General features: G+C 40.8%; 2 protein-coding genes across 5 annotated transcripts in view; one reads left to right on the forward strand and one right to left on the reverse strand.

The window, feature by feature from the left end:
- Positions 1-6,110, forward strand: zdhhc23b (zDHHC palmitoyltransferase 23b). 4 transcript variants are annotated; one of them, XM_029529492.1, is made up of 5 exons: positions 1-122; positions 1,731-1,895; positions 2,335-3,018; positions 3,375-3,542; positions 4,858-6,110. In XM_029529492.1, exons 2-5 carry the CDS (start codon positions 1,759-1,761, stop codon positions 5,129-5,131), a joined length of 1,263 nt encoding a protein of 420 aa, XP_029385352.1. In that variant the 5' UTR covers positions 1-122; positions 1,731-1,758; the 3' UTR covers positions 5,132-6,110. The 4 variants fall into 4 exon arrangements, with proteins under 4 accessions (XP_029385352.1, XP_029385355.1, XP_029385354.1 ...); XM_029529494.1 differs by having other exon boundaries at positions 70-99; XM_029529493.1 differs by lacking the exon at positions 1-122 and adding an exon at positions 132-411.
- The window catches only part of ccdc191 (coiled-coil domain containing 191), a 12,465-nt gene continuing 1,722 nt past the window's right edge, over positions 5,459-16,201 (reverse strand). Inside the window, 15 exon segments of the mRNA XM_029529665.1 lie at positions 5,459-5,466; positions 6,188-6,348; positions 7,677-7,831; positions 8,096-8,248; positions 9,460-9,603; positions 9,721-9,822; positions 9,916-10,003; positions 11,737-12,158; positions 12,673-12,922; positions 13,140-13,330; positions 13,419-13,557; positions 14,309-14,532; positions 14,698-14,876; positions 15,570-15,722; positions 15,833-15,968. Of these exon segments, the coding sequence (XP_029385525.1) occupies positions 5,459-5,466; positions 6,188-6,348; positions 7,677-7,831; positions 8,096-8,248; positions 9,460-9,603; positions 9,721-9,822; positions 9,916-10,003; positions 11,737-12,158; positions 12,673-12,922; positions 13,140-13,330; positions 13,419-13,557; positions 14,309-14,532; positions 14,698-14,876; positions 15,570-15,722; positions 15,833-15,968 (2,505 nt within the window).

Genomic DNA, 16,201 nt, shown 5'->3' on the forward strand with positions numbered 1-16,201 from the left:
AGAGAGAGAGAGAAAAAAAGAAAACCGGATACGATCGTCGATACCAAGAGAGACACTTCCGCCGAGGAGGGGGAGGTCGGTGTTCAATGGGAAGCGTCGGTATGTAGCAGCCCGATGTGCAGGTATGATAAACACCGGAGCCCGTCTGTGTCTCAGGGTTCGGGTAATTTAACGCAGCGAGCCGGCCGTGTGTTGACAGCTTCAAATGGAGATCTGGATTACGCGTCGCGTCGCGTCCTGGTGTCAGCAAAAACGAACAGTGACCGCAGGAAAAGCACATATTTATGAGAGCAGGACTTTGTTTTCAGGAAAAAAGAAAGTATATGCGAGAACTGTAATGTGCCAACCGAACCAGGAAGCTCTCCAGTAACTCAGCATGTTTTAGCCGCTGGTCTCCACAAAACGAGACAGGTACAGGAAAGTATCCTGATATTAGTCTGTTTATTTCAATAAGTACTAATTGTGAAAAGAGTTTTTGCACAAAGAAATAACTAATCTGTAAGGATTACATTTTACAGCTAATAATATCTTAAGTATCAGGCATCAGTGGAAACTATTTTTTGTGTCCCCTGATGGTTTGGATCTTGACCCTGCCTAACATTTCTCTTATAAATATACCAATTAATCCTTATAGGGTTTTAAGTAGCATGATAATGAGGCACACAAAGCTTATTCTTCAGTGTGATGTTCACTAAACCTACTGTTGAAAAAGGGAAGTACAAATCAACATGAGTGCATCAACCCAAAGGGGAAATAAATAGTGTGGACCAAAATCAGGAGGTCACTGTCATTAAAGGAAAAGTGAATTCTCAACTTATCAACGTATCTTAGAGGATAAAATCAGGGGGTCGCTCCCCTTTTGAAGAGGAACAAAAGTTATGTGGTGGAACAGGACAATGACAAAGACATTTTATGGAGCGGCCCAGTCTGAGCCCGGACCAGAGTCCAGAATAGACGCAGTGGAAGGAAAAAAAATCTAAAATCCCCTTCCAAGGTTGGCCAGGTATCATGAACAGCTACTTGTTCAATGTTATTTCTACCATTTAATATGTTTAAGGTTTCATTTACTTTTACCAAAGGCAACTGTCAACATTCAATGACACAAATTATGATTATTTGTGATATTAGCTTCACTAATTGTTCCTCTACACTTCTGATTTAGTTAGTGAATTCTCACCGCTCCGTGCCCCTTCTACCATAATTTTTCTGCCAAAAGAGGCTGATCAGTAGTGATAACACATCATCGTTTCATTTATTGCTAATCAGCAGCTAATTCAGGCCTCCACAACAGAACAAGACAGAGAGGTCTGATTGAGTTGAAGCATTAATCCCACTTTGTGGTTCACTAGAGAGGCACTACAGACATTTGACTGTGGTAAGCGTTGTTACTGCCTCACTGTCTAAATAAGCCCCCAAGCTGCAGTGCTTTAAATCATTAAAGGCTGACAGATGTGTGACAGATGTGAGGATTGGAAACGTACTGGAGAGGATCAAATGAGCATGGTCTGCTTTGCGGTGTGGTGTGGTGGAAATCTGTTTGGAACTACTCCACCATCTGAAACACATGCAAACAGCTCATAAGCTGTTGTATGAAAAAGGTCATTTCAGCAACGCGAGCGTCTAGAGGAGTTATTATATTACACTTGTGACCCTCATCTGTCGCCTCCTTCAGAATTGTCTGCTGCACCTGTAACAGAATCACATTTGATTCATGATTAACACATTTTCAGAACCTGATCGGTTGTCGGACTGTCCGCCATGAAGAAGAGAAACAACCAAGTGCAGCAGGAGGAGGAGAGCTTGTGCTGCTGCGAGTATGTAAACAGACTTGGAGAGCGCAGCCATGTAGCAGCCTGCTGCTGTGACTGTGAAGACCTGGATGACGCTTGTGACAGGTCAGAGAAATTTAACGGGAGGACTCTTGGGCTAGGTTGTCTAAAAATGTCAGAACACAGTGAACATGTAGCTCAAATGCTAAAACTTCTTCAAACAGGCATATCTGAAATAACTAAACCACAATCTAAAGTAGCTCATGTTGTCCAATTGAAGATATCATTTTTAACCAAATAAATACAAAATCATTGTATATTTGTCCAAAGTTGTATCAAGCTGTATAGTATTCCTTTTTTTTCACAGAAGTTTTACCTTTTAATTGCAAGGAGGGTATAGCAAGCCATTTCATAATGCAGTATTAATGAGTGTGGATCACATCCTTACTTTCACTGCTGCCAAAATATCAGCTTCGAAAAAGGTTTATATTGGTATTTCAAAACAAGTAAACATGGTCAAAAAGCAACCCCCTTCATTTTTTTATGTGGCATTTAAACTCATCAGGTTTCTGAAGAGGGAGCCCCAGAAACCTGAATCTCTGTCACAAGTGGCAGATGTTGTGAGAGATCGGATTCGTGTGCCCTGGCTGTGGGGTGGAGCCCGCAAAGTGGACCTGTCTGTCATCCCGCCTCTTATTCTCCTTCCTACCCTGCTGCACCTTGCTGCGCTCCACTTCCTGCTTGGCATTGTGGTTCTGATAGGTCTGCCCTGTCTGGTGCTGTGGTACTACTACGTCACCCACCGCAAGAAGGGGCAGACTCTGTTCTTCCTCAGCCTGGCTCTCTTCTCCCTGGCATACATGTACTACTTATTCATCACAGAAGTGCTTCCCCGTGGAGATGTTGGTCTGGCCCAGGTATCGGTGGTAACGCTCGGGGTTGTCCTCACCCTGGCAGCTCTTGCCTACACCAAAAGAGAACCTGGCCTTGTGCTGCCACACCAAGAGGTTGTGCACAGCACAGTGACTTACTACAGCCCTCTTGCAGACAAAGACCCTGCCTTCAATGGGGGGAGGCAGGATGTGACAGTACTCAACAGGACAGGATCGTCGGAGCAATCCGGAGTGGAGGTGAAGGACAGTAGCCGCAGGAACTGGTGTTCGACGTGCAAGGTTGTGCGGCCACCGAGGGCAGGACATTGTCGGATCTGTGGTGTCTGCGTGCTGCGTCTTGACCACCACTGTGTCTGGTGGGTCCCGCTGAAATCCCTCTCATTTGACCTGTCTTCTGTGTGCCTTCCACTTTGTCTCTCATCATCCCACTGCACTGAAGATGTCTTTTTCATGCGTTTCCTCTACACAATCCGCAAACATCCATTTCATTTCCTCCTCAAAGATTGTTTGTAGGATACGTTATATCTTTAGTCTGGCTTTTCAAAATGGAGCCACAGCTGTAAGCAAACCTTTCCTTACTGACACCAACTCTTGCACTTATATGTGTGATCCCTCATGTCTTTGTCTAGTGTATCCCTGGGGTCTCAGTACAATGTTCTGTCTATCTGTCCTTGTGTGTTTGTACCTATTCTGTCCGTCAACTCTGAGGTAGGATAAACAGCTGTGTGGGGCAGGCCAATCACCGCAGCTTCCTGCTTTCACTTGTCCTCTTCCTGCTGACGTCTGTGTTTGGGATCAGCCTGGTGCTTCAGAGTGTGTGTCCTAGACAACACCTCCTCACCTCCCTGCTATACTGTCCAGGGGTCTACAACCAGTACAGGTACTAGAAACACAGACATACGCATTACACGGTCAGAACTGGCTGTGTGATTGAGTTAATCTGAAATGAATAATATAGAAGAAATGACAAAAATGTAAAAAACAAAACGAGATTGGAAAAAAATGCACTGAAAATTGTGTTAGTTTAATTTTGTCCAATCCTTTTGAGGCAACCAAGAATGAATCAACGTATCCATTGATCAGAAAATAATGCCAATGACACCATTTATATGTACAACCCAACCTCATTTTTTTACATTTACAAAAATAATCAGGCTTAATACAAACAAATAGCAAATAAATCTCACTGATATTTGTAGCATGTGGAAAGATGAATGCTACCCATATCCAGTCAGAACAGGTATGTTAGTGGGAATAATGATTTCAATGAAATATGAATAAACATACTTCCAAATACATTACCAGTCAAGGTCATACATTTTGACTGGTAATGTATATTAAAGCATTATTTAAATATTAATAATGATAATGGTCTCAAATGAAGTTTGACCTGACCTGACCAAATCCCTTCCAATCTCTAAAGAAACACCCCAAACTTAAACTACCATAGTTAGTTATAATGAATATTTGTTAGGAAATTTTAGTCCAAAGGTCCAAGTTGTTCTGTAAGGGACAAATTTAAATGTCTCTCTGTAGCTGCATAACAAACTAAATAATTAACATGACCCGCCTAACAGGAATAGCTCTGACTGTTCATAGTTCGGATGGAACCCATGGAGACATGAAGTGGCAGATGGCCTTTTAGCAGCCATCAAAAGCAAAATTCTCATAATTTCATAGCTCATAGAAACTATTTTTAACCACTGAGGGGAATTTTGACATTTTTCCCACAATTCACCGCAAAGATAGAAATTATAATAGTTTATGTGATTGAATCAGTTAGATAGGGCATGTTGAAAGGTTTCCCATTTAAATTTTGTGCTCTGGCACTTCAGTAGGACTTAACAGTATCCAGCTCAGCCTCAGACTTTGTAAAGCTATCATGTCATAAATATGCAAAATTATGTCAATTTCTTATTTAAACTGGCCACAGTCAGAATTTTTTTTTTATTGTACACAGTTTCATCCTTGAAATGAATGAATGAGACAAATCTGAATGGTGGTATTCAAAGGCTAAGTGTTCCATTTTACACGGAGATCGAAGTCAAGTTCTTGAAATGTATTTTAGCTCTAGAGAGAAAAAAAGAAAAATATACCCTCATTACAAATGAAGAATAATGCTTGTCGTGACCAATGTGATATGTTGTTGAGTTGCTGCAGGATTTAAAATCTTTGCTCCTTGTCTGTGTTTGTAGCACTGCACTTTGCTTCACCTGTGCGTGGTACAGCAGCATTGTGACTGGTGGGCTTCTTCACCTGCTGGTGGTGCAGGTGATCAACATCAGCTACAACGTGACTGAGCGTGAAGCACGCATCGCTTTGCGAGACAGAACTGCTCGCAGCGCCTACTGGGGACTTGTTGTGGACACTGGTGTCTATTCTCGAGGTTTCCGTGGCAACTGGGCTGAGTTCATGACCATGGGAGACAACCCGAGTATTCCCTGTCCCGCTCCAGCAGACCTGGTCTAAGAGACTAACATGAAGCCTAGCTCTGAATAAAAGAGCTGAGGGTTGGGGGAACATGGCTGCTGTTCTGTCACTGTTCACTGGATGGCAGCATGACTCCTTAAACCCTGACTTCGCTTTGCTGGCTGCCTCTGTTGGCTACAAAGCTGTTATCACAGGGTTACTGCAGCAATTGAGCTAAGTTGCAGTGGTTTCCTCACATAGCAATAACAACTACAAATCACCATTAAGATACTTCTTCACCATTAATGTCATCGACAGCTGGCATCCCATCTATGCAGCTATATGCAGCTTTTATCTCCTTCCTCTGCTGTCTCATTATACCTCTCATCAGTTTTCTACAAAAACAAATATCACTGTTCTTTCACAGTGGATGTCTTCCTTAGACTTGAATATTGCCTTTATGTTTCCTTTATATTGTAGGGCCTTGGTGGGAGCCAACAAATCAACAAACATTTGAGTTATCTGCCGAAGTGCTGAAGATTTTCTCTGAGCACAGCAACATAACGATGCCTCTGCAGCTGCTCAGTCCTGTATAAAAAAAAAAAACACCTTAGCTGAACATAATTTCAAAAATGGCCTCTTTGTACACCACTCCTCCTCCATCCTCTTATCCACTCTCTTATCTGCAGTGCATAGAGGAAGAGAACTCCCTTGTCTTCATGAATGTGTCATGGATATTTGTCAGAGACAGAAGAAACATCCCAGTACAGGCCAGATGATCAGTCTAATTAAAGTTCCATAGGTGCTTTTTAATGTTGAACACAACAGCTTGCGTAGTTATAAACTCATGGAAAGTTACTTTTACTCTTTTTATGGCTGTTCAGACTAACTTTTGACTGAAGACTGAATTAAACAGCTCTGGAAAATAAGTCATTACACAGTAATGTTGGACAGAGAATCTTTTCAGTGTTTTTCACAATCACTCCTGTGTTTGTATGAAAAGGGTTTTATTTATTTATATTAAATGGATCTGAGAAATGATCATGAGTATTAATTTTGTTTGTGTCTCCTCTGCAGTGTTCTTGAGATGTATGTGTGTCATCTGTAGCCAATAACTTTCTCCTTTGGTGACACTTTACAGTGGATGGGAGCAGAAATCAGGCAGAACCTCAGCCACTTTCCGTCCCAGCTTCTGCCTCCGTCTCTCTCGCTCTTTTTCCTTGCGGAGGAGACACGGGAGCTGCCTCCAGGCCTGGAAGAATCGCTGCAACACCCGTCTGAAGGGGAGGCAGATGGAGGGACAGACGGGAACAGAATAAGTGAGCAATAAGAAAGTGAATTATGGGGACCTCTGAGATGACAAAACCTAATGAGTTTTCACATTATGGCAGCTGGGCAGCTGGTGGGAACTCACCTGCAGGCTGCAATCATTTAGCAAACCTCACCTTAAAGCTGAACTTCATAGCCGTGCCCACTTTATGACAATGACAATTCAGACTGTATATTTTGGCCACAATAAGAACCAGAGGACCAAATAAAAATAATGATGAGTGTCACAGACTTTAGAAAAGTTCTTAAAGTGTCATCCAAAAAAAATCTTTCTCAGTGTGTAAATCTATAATCTATAAAACACTGAAGTATCACCTATTATGCCTCCAGAGGATGAATCCCGTCAGCTTTACTAACTCTCTGACATCAAGTGTGAGGTTCAAACCTGGGATTTTGTTAAATAACTATTGACTGGATTGCTATGATATTTCTAAAGATATCAAAAGTCTGACCCCCTGACATCATCAAAATCATTTTTTTAAAGAATATTTTGGCTTATGGAAGGTTTCCTCATAGAACCCCCTCCAAAAAACCCATGAATTTTCCACCGACCTTTGGTATACTGTGTAATTAGTAAATAATAGCATGCTATCCCACTAAACCAAAATTAAACATACGAAACATGAAAATTTTTTGTGTTCTTGTGAAGATGTTCGCACACAGTGTAGCATTTAACATAAAGCACCACAGCTTCAGTAGAGCGTCGCAAAGCTGATAGTGCTGCAACATGCTGTTTAGAACCATGTATTACTTGGCATCAATATAAAGTGAGTATAGGATAGCATGGAGAATCATTATTGCTGCAAATATTGTACATTTTGTTATTCCGTGTCCAGAACACAGAGTCCAGGAACACTAAGTGATGCCAACCATTTCAGCCATTTTGAGGTTTCTTCCGAAACAGCAAGACTGATTCCTTTAATCTCAAAATTAGATATTTACAGCTAGCAGCAGATATGTCAAGGAGGATCTTGTATTATTTTGAATGAAAAAGAATAGAAAATGTGGCAAGGCAGAACGAAAGCTTTCAAATTTCATGCCGTATAATATCCAACAACTTCTTGTGTAAGATGTTCCAATGTCTAACATTTCATAATCTGCAGTACTTACAAATCAGGTCAAAGCTCAAGACCTTGAGCTTCTCTGGGTGTGGGACTGACAACTTGTAATTACAGCTTTTACAAGCTATTTCATTTAATATCACACTCATGGTTACTTGGTGGACACACTGCAGTATCCATTCTGTGAACATATGGCAAAGTCATGAGTAACAGACCTGTTATTGTGTTCCTGAGCCAGCTCCTGGTGGTCCCACTCTACCAGCCTTGCCTGAGTCACCTGGTCCTGCAGTGCCATCAGAAACCTCTTCAGAGTGTGTGTGCGGTAGAAATGCTCAGCTCGCTCCTCCTGAATCATTCGCCAATCCTTTAGCTGACCCAGAAATATTCATTTAGAGATAAGGCTATTTTACAAGTGTGGATGCATTAAAATAGAGTGGCACAAACTTACAAACAAATAAGAACAAAATTGTGTTATATTCTTTTTTTTTTTAGACTTGGCCCCTGGAAACATAACTAAGTGTCTGTGGAAGAGGAGATTATGAAATGATGTGCTAAGTGAACGGCTGATGATGGGGAAACTGCAATCCCGATTAAGTGTGTGTGTGCGTGCGTACGTGGACATGTGTATACACACTGATTTCCAGCAGCTTAAGATCCTACGAAGCAAAAAGCGACGGTGCAGTTGGTCAGCAGAAGCCGCTTTCTCAGACAAGGACTCTCTTGCTGATTGCTGCCAGCCTATTACACACCGTCTCAGGAGGATGAGATTGTGATGACTGTCAGCCAGCTGGTGGGGGATGAAAAGAAAAGCACTGATGTTAACTGATGAATCCATCCACATCCACTCATATGCGGCAGATAGAAATAATGGTGCAGTATGAATATGAAATGATGAACTGCCCAAAGAAGGTTTTTATTCTTTTTTGAAATATACTGTGCACATGAATACATGCAATTGCTGTGATGCTGTTTGGGAGATGAGAGAATGATACTTTTCAGGGAATGGAGCCAGAAAGTATAGGTCTTTTATTTGTATGTGCTGTAGCTTTGCTTTTGGCTTGAGGTATTTCATTTAATTAAGTGTAGGTATTTTTCCCAAAACAGCTGGCTCATCTGTCACAATTATCAGTTTGTTAGATGTGTTTGAGAGGATTGTGTGTCCATACACAGCATGAGGTACTGTGGTACTTCATAATAATAATAATAATAATAATAATAATAATAATAATAATAGTAGTAGAAGTGACTTTTGTATAGCAGTTGAGGCACCATTGCCTCACAATAAGAATGTTTTGGGTGCGATTGGATTGTGTGTGAAGTTTTCATGTTCTCTCTGTGCCTACACCGTCCAAATGCATTCATGTTTGGGTTAATTGGTGACTCTAAATGGCCCGTAGGTCTGAGTGTGAGTGTTAATGATGGTTTGTTCCTGTATGTATCTATATGTTGAACGTTAGCTGAGATTGGCTCCAGCACCCCTTAAACCTGATGGGTAAGCATTATAGATAATTAATGAATGAGGATATAGCAATGGACTGATATGAACAAAATAGGAAGCTATTTAAAGAAAAATATTCATTGTTACCAACAGTAACAAATAAAAAATAACAATCCTGATTGACGGTAAAGTAAAAAGAAGAGTCAAACATTCTGGACATTTATGCACTTGTGTTATAAAGAAACCTTTTAATAGGGTGCAGTCTGGAGACACATTGGCTTTATATCAGATAGCAGATGCTAATTTTTTTTTTTTTTTAATGCTCAGAATTTTTATTACTGAAATCCATGACATGTACATGGTCTAAGGTGGAAGTTTTTGTGCTAGATTTCTTCTGAATGTCAAAAATTTTCTTCTTTGCTTATTGAAATTCGGTTCCAAGACTGTGTGTTTTAATGAAGCGCTTTAAGCCCCGCTATAACAAGAGTTTTCTGTATACTTTAGTAAGTGGTTAAGAAATACTTCACTTGGTGCTGCAGTGAACACAGCAGGTGATTTACCTGTATGTTGGCTTGTCTGAGCTGAATAAGGCGTTTCCATGGTGCCAGACCTCTCCGTAGCAACACGGTTCGATGGTAGTGCTCACGGGCCAGTTTCAGGAGCTCCTGTTGTTTTTTCAGTTGCCTCTGTTTTTCCTCCTCTCTCTGTGTGTCACAATAGTGCTGTGACTGACTCAAAATATTGGAATATACAAAGCAGTCCTCTGCTCTACTCCGACCATTATTTTTGTGAATGTCCATGAAATGCAGAACATATCTCACCTCTTTTTCCAGCCTTCTCTCCTCCTTCCGCTTTTCTGCTGCGTTGCGTTTGTCCTCCTCCTCCTCCTTCAGTCTCTGCTCTTCAGCAGCTTTCATCTCAGCCTGGAAAAAGTTGGGTTCTTTGGTTAAATCTTTGACTTATTTTTATCTCAGCAAAGTTTGATTTTGGAAGAGGATGATCTACCAATTTCTCACCAGCTTTTTCTCTTCCTTCTTTCTCTTGAGCTCCTCAATTTCCTTTCTCCGCTCTATGCGCTGACGTGCACGGGCCTCCATGGCTTCACTCAGAAAGAGAGAGGGGTGAGTTGAATACAGGGAATACCTCTATAATGGTCTCAGGAGTAGATTTATGCATATTTATGCATGCTTGAAGCTTAATATTCTCCACACATAACTAGAAGTCAGAGTCAAGATGGGTGTTACTGCTGAAGGAATATACACCTACTGTATAGGCTTTATAACTGCAAAGGCAAGACTCTCTACGTGTGACTCAAGGTTATCCAATTTCTTCATAGAGAAGCTACAATTGAATGATTGATGCACATGCGGTGCGTGTTGAGTGTGTAAGCTATTAATCTTATGGAGTGAATGAACTCGCAGACTGACCTGTGATGACTGGATGAGTACGGGTCCGGTGTAAGACATCTTTCCTCAGATGTGTAGATTGACTCTCTGGTTCTCTCACTGCCCTGGAACAGTAACAATCATGGCTATAAGCACAAAAACAAAGACCTGTCATCTCTTCATTCACATTTACTTGAGGCATATGTAGGGAAATGAAAAAAAGGTAAACCCAAATGACATGCCTCCAACCCTCTAGAAATATGTAAATTAATTCCAGAATTCATTTTGCTCATTAAAACAGTTTGAAACTATGTTCAAGGATGCATAAACACACACACACACACACACACACACACACACACACATATATATATATATATATATCCCTGAATATGCAACATCTAATTGATCTACTGCTTTGTATTTGGTGTCTCTTGCAGTTTGTGCTCGTCTGTGTTTTCACTCAATAGTTCAGTCCAGTGTTTCGCTTTCTCTGCTATCAGGGAGGTCACGCAAATGACAAACTGCAAATTTGTTTAAGCCATGTAGTTTTAGTTGTGCTCCACAATAGTATATGGTGTTAATCCTACTTCTTTGTCCATATTTCCTGCCTGTTCCGTGCCTCATGATATTGGTGCATCATCAGACCTTAATCTTCTGATGAGCTCAATAGTTGTGTAGTAATAGTAATGGTGAGGTGAAAAAGCCCTGTTAGTTGTGGAAAGAAGTGTGAAATTGTTTGCAGTAAAAGGGCTATAAGGGTTGTAAGGTTATTGGTTACACCTCATTGAAATTGGTACATTGTCGAGCGAAAGTGTGCTGTTGACAGTAACTGAAAAAATATATTCCATTTCGGTGTTATGTCTACCTTATCATGTACGTTTTGACAGGTGATATATTTCATTTAGGTACAGCTGAGATGGTAACTGCTGAATGGTACAGAAGAGCCCTAAGTTAGACAGGACTTGCATCCATTACTGATTTTGTGACATTTTAAAAGGAACTTGGGGATGGTTTGTTGGAAGCTGCATTATCTTATGCTTTTTGGATCAATTAATGTTACTTCTGAGGAATTACTAGTTTTTGTTGCCACTGTTATACTAAAATGTGTTCAATTTTATTAGTACCTCTTGAGCTAACTCCTGGCTGAGATTCTTTTTTTTTGGTGATTTTCTGAATAGTTGTTTGTCTCTATATGTTGGCCCTGCAATAGATGGATGACCTCTTCAAGGTGATCCCTGCCCTTGACCAATCCAATGTCAGCTGGGATTGGCTCCACCCCTTTGAGCAACGCTGATGGGTATGTGGTTTAGATAATGGATGGATGATTATTTCCATGACTATTTTGTTGAATTCATCTGCTAATGAAGACGTTGTGATATGAATGAGATTCAATTGATAATTGAAACCTTTGTAGCATTTGATACAGTGCATTCACATCCAAATGATTACCTCTTCTCAGTGTGGTCAAAGGTGTCACTCTTTGGTCTTGAGCCCCCTTGCTTTAATAGTTGAGAGGTTTGAACAGTTTTCTTCATCTCCAGCTCCAAACCCATTATGGTCTGCTCCTCTTTTAGCTTTGCAATTTGCTCAAGCTGCTCCTTCAACAGCTTCCGTTGCTGTGCGATGATCTGCTGCTGGGTCGCGTGTCTATTCTCAAACATGCTGCCAGGTGATGCAGTGCTTTTCGAACAGCTAGAGCCACCACCATCACCTCTCTGCCGTACATTCTGGAGCTCAGCAGCTGTCAGAGCTACATGCCTTCGAGTCACCTGCCATGGCTGAGTGGGCTGGCCCCTAGGATCCATAGGCCTCTTATCCTGATGCACTGCAGAGGTGTCAGGGGCTAACTTGCCTGATCCGTGGTGATCTTCCTGCAGTGAATGCAACAAAACACGGAACAATATGTTCAATTATACATGCAAAATGAAGGCTGCCCTTGGGAGGAGATTTACTAAGAGCTTCAGGGTGTGACAGAGATACGGTATCAGACTACTACAACTATCTCAAGGCAACTGAAATTATATATCCTGACAAATGGCCTTTATTGACCCCTCTACCATGAACTCCTGCAACTCTCCTGCAGCTCCAAGCACTTTTCCATTGTCTTACACCTCTTATTTTCTTACTCCATCCTTTTTGCTTTATTTCTGTAGAGTTGGAAACATTTCTGCAGGAATGTTTTTCTCTCTGGCTGATTTCTTGAAAAATATTCATTTCATTTTATACAAAGACCATTTTATATTCAGTTAAACCCAAAATTGTTTATTGCCTCAGCAATTGGCCCTTTAGCATCACCTGTCAATAATAAGCCTGATGTTTTTGTCATGATTTTATGTTAAATGTGTGATTTGGAACACAAAGCAAACTTGTGATGGCACCTGCCACCTTTTGTGTGGTCTCTGGATGATTAGATGCCTCAGATGGGGCTATTACTCGCTGATAAGCGGGTGTTTCTGTGGCCTTGAGTTTTCCTGTTGATACAGCACTGATTAAAGCTGCCATTTTGCGGCGGGTTTCTTGCTGCTGGGGCAAAAGCTCTCGTTGTTCCCTCTCTGACTGACATTGTATCTGCCACTCATTCAGACATCGCCGAAGCAATCGCCTTCGGTTGCTCTCCACAGCCAGCTGGCATTGTCTGAAACAGATAACAGATGCGGTTGTATTCTTCAAAACTGTGACTTGGTCAGAGTAACACAATATAAAATGTCTTTAATTATCGTCCTAATGAGAAAACATTACAATTTATGGTTTAATAATTTGCATTGTATAATCAGTAGTAGAATGCATATAATGCAATAATAAGTTAACAGGACTTTTTAACTTTAATTGCATTAATTATTTTTGCTTCTTGCCTGTTTTCAATTCGTAGTTCCTCCTCTGTTCTTGCCACCTCTCGCTGCTTTTGTTGTGCCCACACCATGGTTCGCCATGCCCGCCACACTTGTAGTTGTCTTTTCCAGTCCCAGAAAGCCATGGCCTTACCCATACGTAGCCGTCTGTCCAAAATGACGGTATACCACTGAGAGAAATGCCCCTGCAAGCACTAAAAGATGCACCCAAATGCAGGCACTGTAATTATTGTGAACCCTGTTACAATTTTTGTATACCCTACTACATGTACCAACACCAACCTTGAGGTTGCTCATGTGAACCATACTTTGAATTTTACGTTCTTTGAACAATTGCTCTGTGTGCTGCTGTTCAGTAGAAAGTATTGGAGCTGATTGGAGGGTCGTGGTTGTGCTCTGCCCTTCCATCCTGTTCCTTTCCCTGTGGAATGAACACACAGGTATTATGTGACCTACTGGGCCTCACAGTGAATTACAGATATTTGTAAAAGTTACAATCAAATTTGATTTGATTTTCTGTTCTTTGTCTGTAAAACATAAATAATTAATAGAAATTTTACAAAATAAAAAATAGCTTTCCAATAACTAAAGGAGAAAACAAATAAACAAACATCACTCTCTTCCACACATCTTATTTATACAGACCATTCAGGTTTTCCCCAATGGTAGTGGATGGAATATACTCATTTAATTATCAAATCAGGTTTTTGATCAAATACTTGATATGACATTCAGTTTGCAAAGCACAGGAAATAGATTTTCATTTCTAGCCACTTTGAAAGTAATTATCAAACACTTCCAATCATAAAGCATTGTGCAGCCTATCTATGTTCACTACTCCTGGTAGTGCTTCAAATGGGACGCTACTTTTGAAGTACTTTAGTGTTACTCAAAACTGAGTAACAATGCTATTAATACTACTCATAGATACAAGCTTATAAAGCTAAATACACAAAGTGAAAGGTGGTTACGCAACAATCTCATCATCCCCCCAGGATTTATGTACCCTCCACAAGGACACTTCTGCTTTCACTTGTTTGAATCAGAGGGCTGCCTCATTACAGACTTATTTGTTAACAAGTAACCATTAGTACATTCTTTCTATTATGGAAAAGTGGAGGAGGATTGATGTACCCACTTTCTTACATTATTGGCTTCTATGGACACCATACCTCTGTCTGGCCAGCTGTTCCAGGGCTCTCTTCTCCTCGATCTTGCGTCGCAGTCGCACCATCTCTTGCTGAACCATCTCCTCCTGTCTCCATGCCTCCTGCTTCTTTTTCATCTCCTTCTCTCGCTCTCTCCCCTTTGCCTCGTGTCTGGCATCCCGCAGAGCCTCCCTCTCACTCTGCTGTCTCTGCCTCTCAGCCTCACGCTGAGCCCTGTTCTTTCGCACCTTCAGGGGCAATCAGGGGATCAATTAGTGGAATTGAGGACACAACTTTGGTGCTCATAGTTCCAACTGATTTGTCCAGCATTACTCACAGTGACAGTTTTAAATCAACAGTAGTCACAGCTCTTAAGCAGCTGCAAAAATGTGAGACTCCCTTTGAGCCCATACCTGCTGGTGTCGTGCTTCCATGGTGAGACTCGGGTCTCTGAACTTCTTCCTTGTTTGCTCAATATCCAACGCTAGCTCGTCCATCATCCTAGAGTCTAACACTTCTTGCTCCATTAGGTCCTGTAGCAATCTGTTGACAGCGCTGTGCTCTTCTTCTTCAGCCAGGCAGTTGTAGAGATCTAAGTTGTTAACAGTACAAAAGTCATATATCACAACTAAAGTGTTTTAAAGGACTCTTAAATATCTATTTCTCCCTCTTTTCTCAGAGGGGTTGCTGGTTAGAGGTGTGATAATGTAAGTGCAGAATCTAAACTCACTCTTCAGAGAGGGAATATATTACATAAATATCCTGTCCACACACACACATTATTTAGATTAATATAAAAAAGATATGGATATTAATTGCTGAAAATAACTGTGTTCATTTATTATGTGGAAGGACTATGATAACTAAATTACCAAGGCCACAATTCACACACAGTCAGGAGTTTCAGATTTTTTAAGCCTCTGGCAGTTGATTTTCATACTGTAGTTAAAATTTCAGTACGATTGATAATGATTTTTAGACATTGATTTTTTGAAGTACGCAAGTGGTGTGGTCTTCAGCTGCTAAGGTAGCAGCTGAATTTAACTGGTTTGGAAAAAGGATTGGATTGAGCTACAACCTCACTGTTTGCTGCAGTCTTGCAAAGCTCCATGCCATAAAAATGAAGGAATCTTTGGAGTGGGTTACTCCTTTATTAATGGTTTGTGACAACCTTTCAAGTAGAGCATTTAAATCCGAGCATTATTTGTTTGTTAATCCCTGTATCCATTAAGGCCACTGATATCAAATTTTATCTGTGCATAACAACAAGTTACGGTTTTCTTACCATCAAATTTGTTGTACGTCAGGGCTTCAGGCTGAGAACTAACAAGTGCAACAGGGTAGCTTCTCTCAGTGGAGTTCATTACATCATCTTCCTCCTCCATCTTTAGCTCCGTTCGCAATTTACTGCTGAGCCAATCACCAAGAAGAGCCTGAGCTGCAAAACCCCAAAATCAGAATGTCATCATTCAACCTGCTGCTCCACAGATCCAACTGTCTATGACTTCTCTAGAGTGTCTCCATTACTTTTATTACTATCTGACATACCTTCACTGTAAGCGTCGTCATGATCTTTTAACTGTTCTCTGCTTTGCAATGGTACAGGTAGGCTGCTGGCTCTCGAATGAGGTTTCTTGTGGGAGAAGACTTGACTTACAGCAAACTCTGAAGCTATCTCCACTTGCTGTAGTAGATGAAAATAAACAAACCGATGTTGTCCAAAGACCAAACACATAAAAACAGTTTTATTTCCAACAATAAAAAAAAAATATGCATGATAATAATAAAAAAAATATTGGTACCATTATACAGCTTCATAAGTGGAAGGTGTGAGAGAAGGGGTGTACTATAGTGATATTTCAAACAGGCTATTGTTTTCAATTAATTTCAGTGCCTTGAATCTTATAAGCAGTCATA

The sequence above is a fragment of the Echeneis naucrates genome, chromosome 20, assembly GCF_900963305.1.
Source record: "Echeneis naucrates chromosome 20, fEcheNa1.1, whole genome shotgun sequence".
In the NCBI taxonomy this organism is placed as follows: domain Eukaryota; kingdom Metazoa; phylum Chordata; class Actinopteri; order Carangiformes; family Echeneidae; genus Echeneis; species Echeneis naucrates.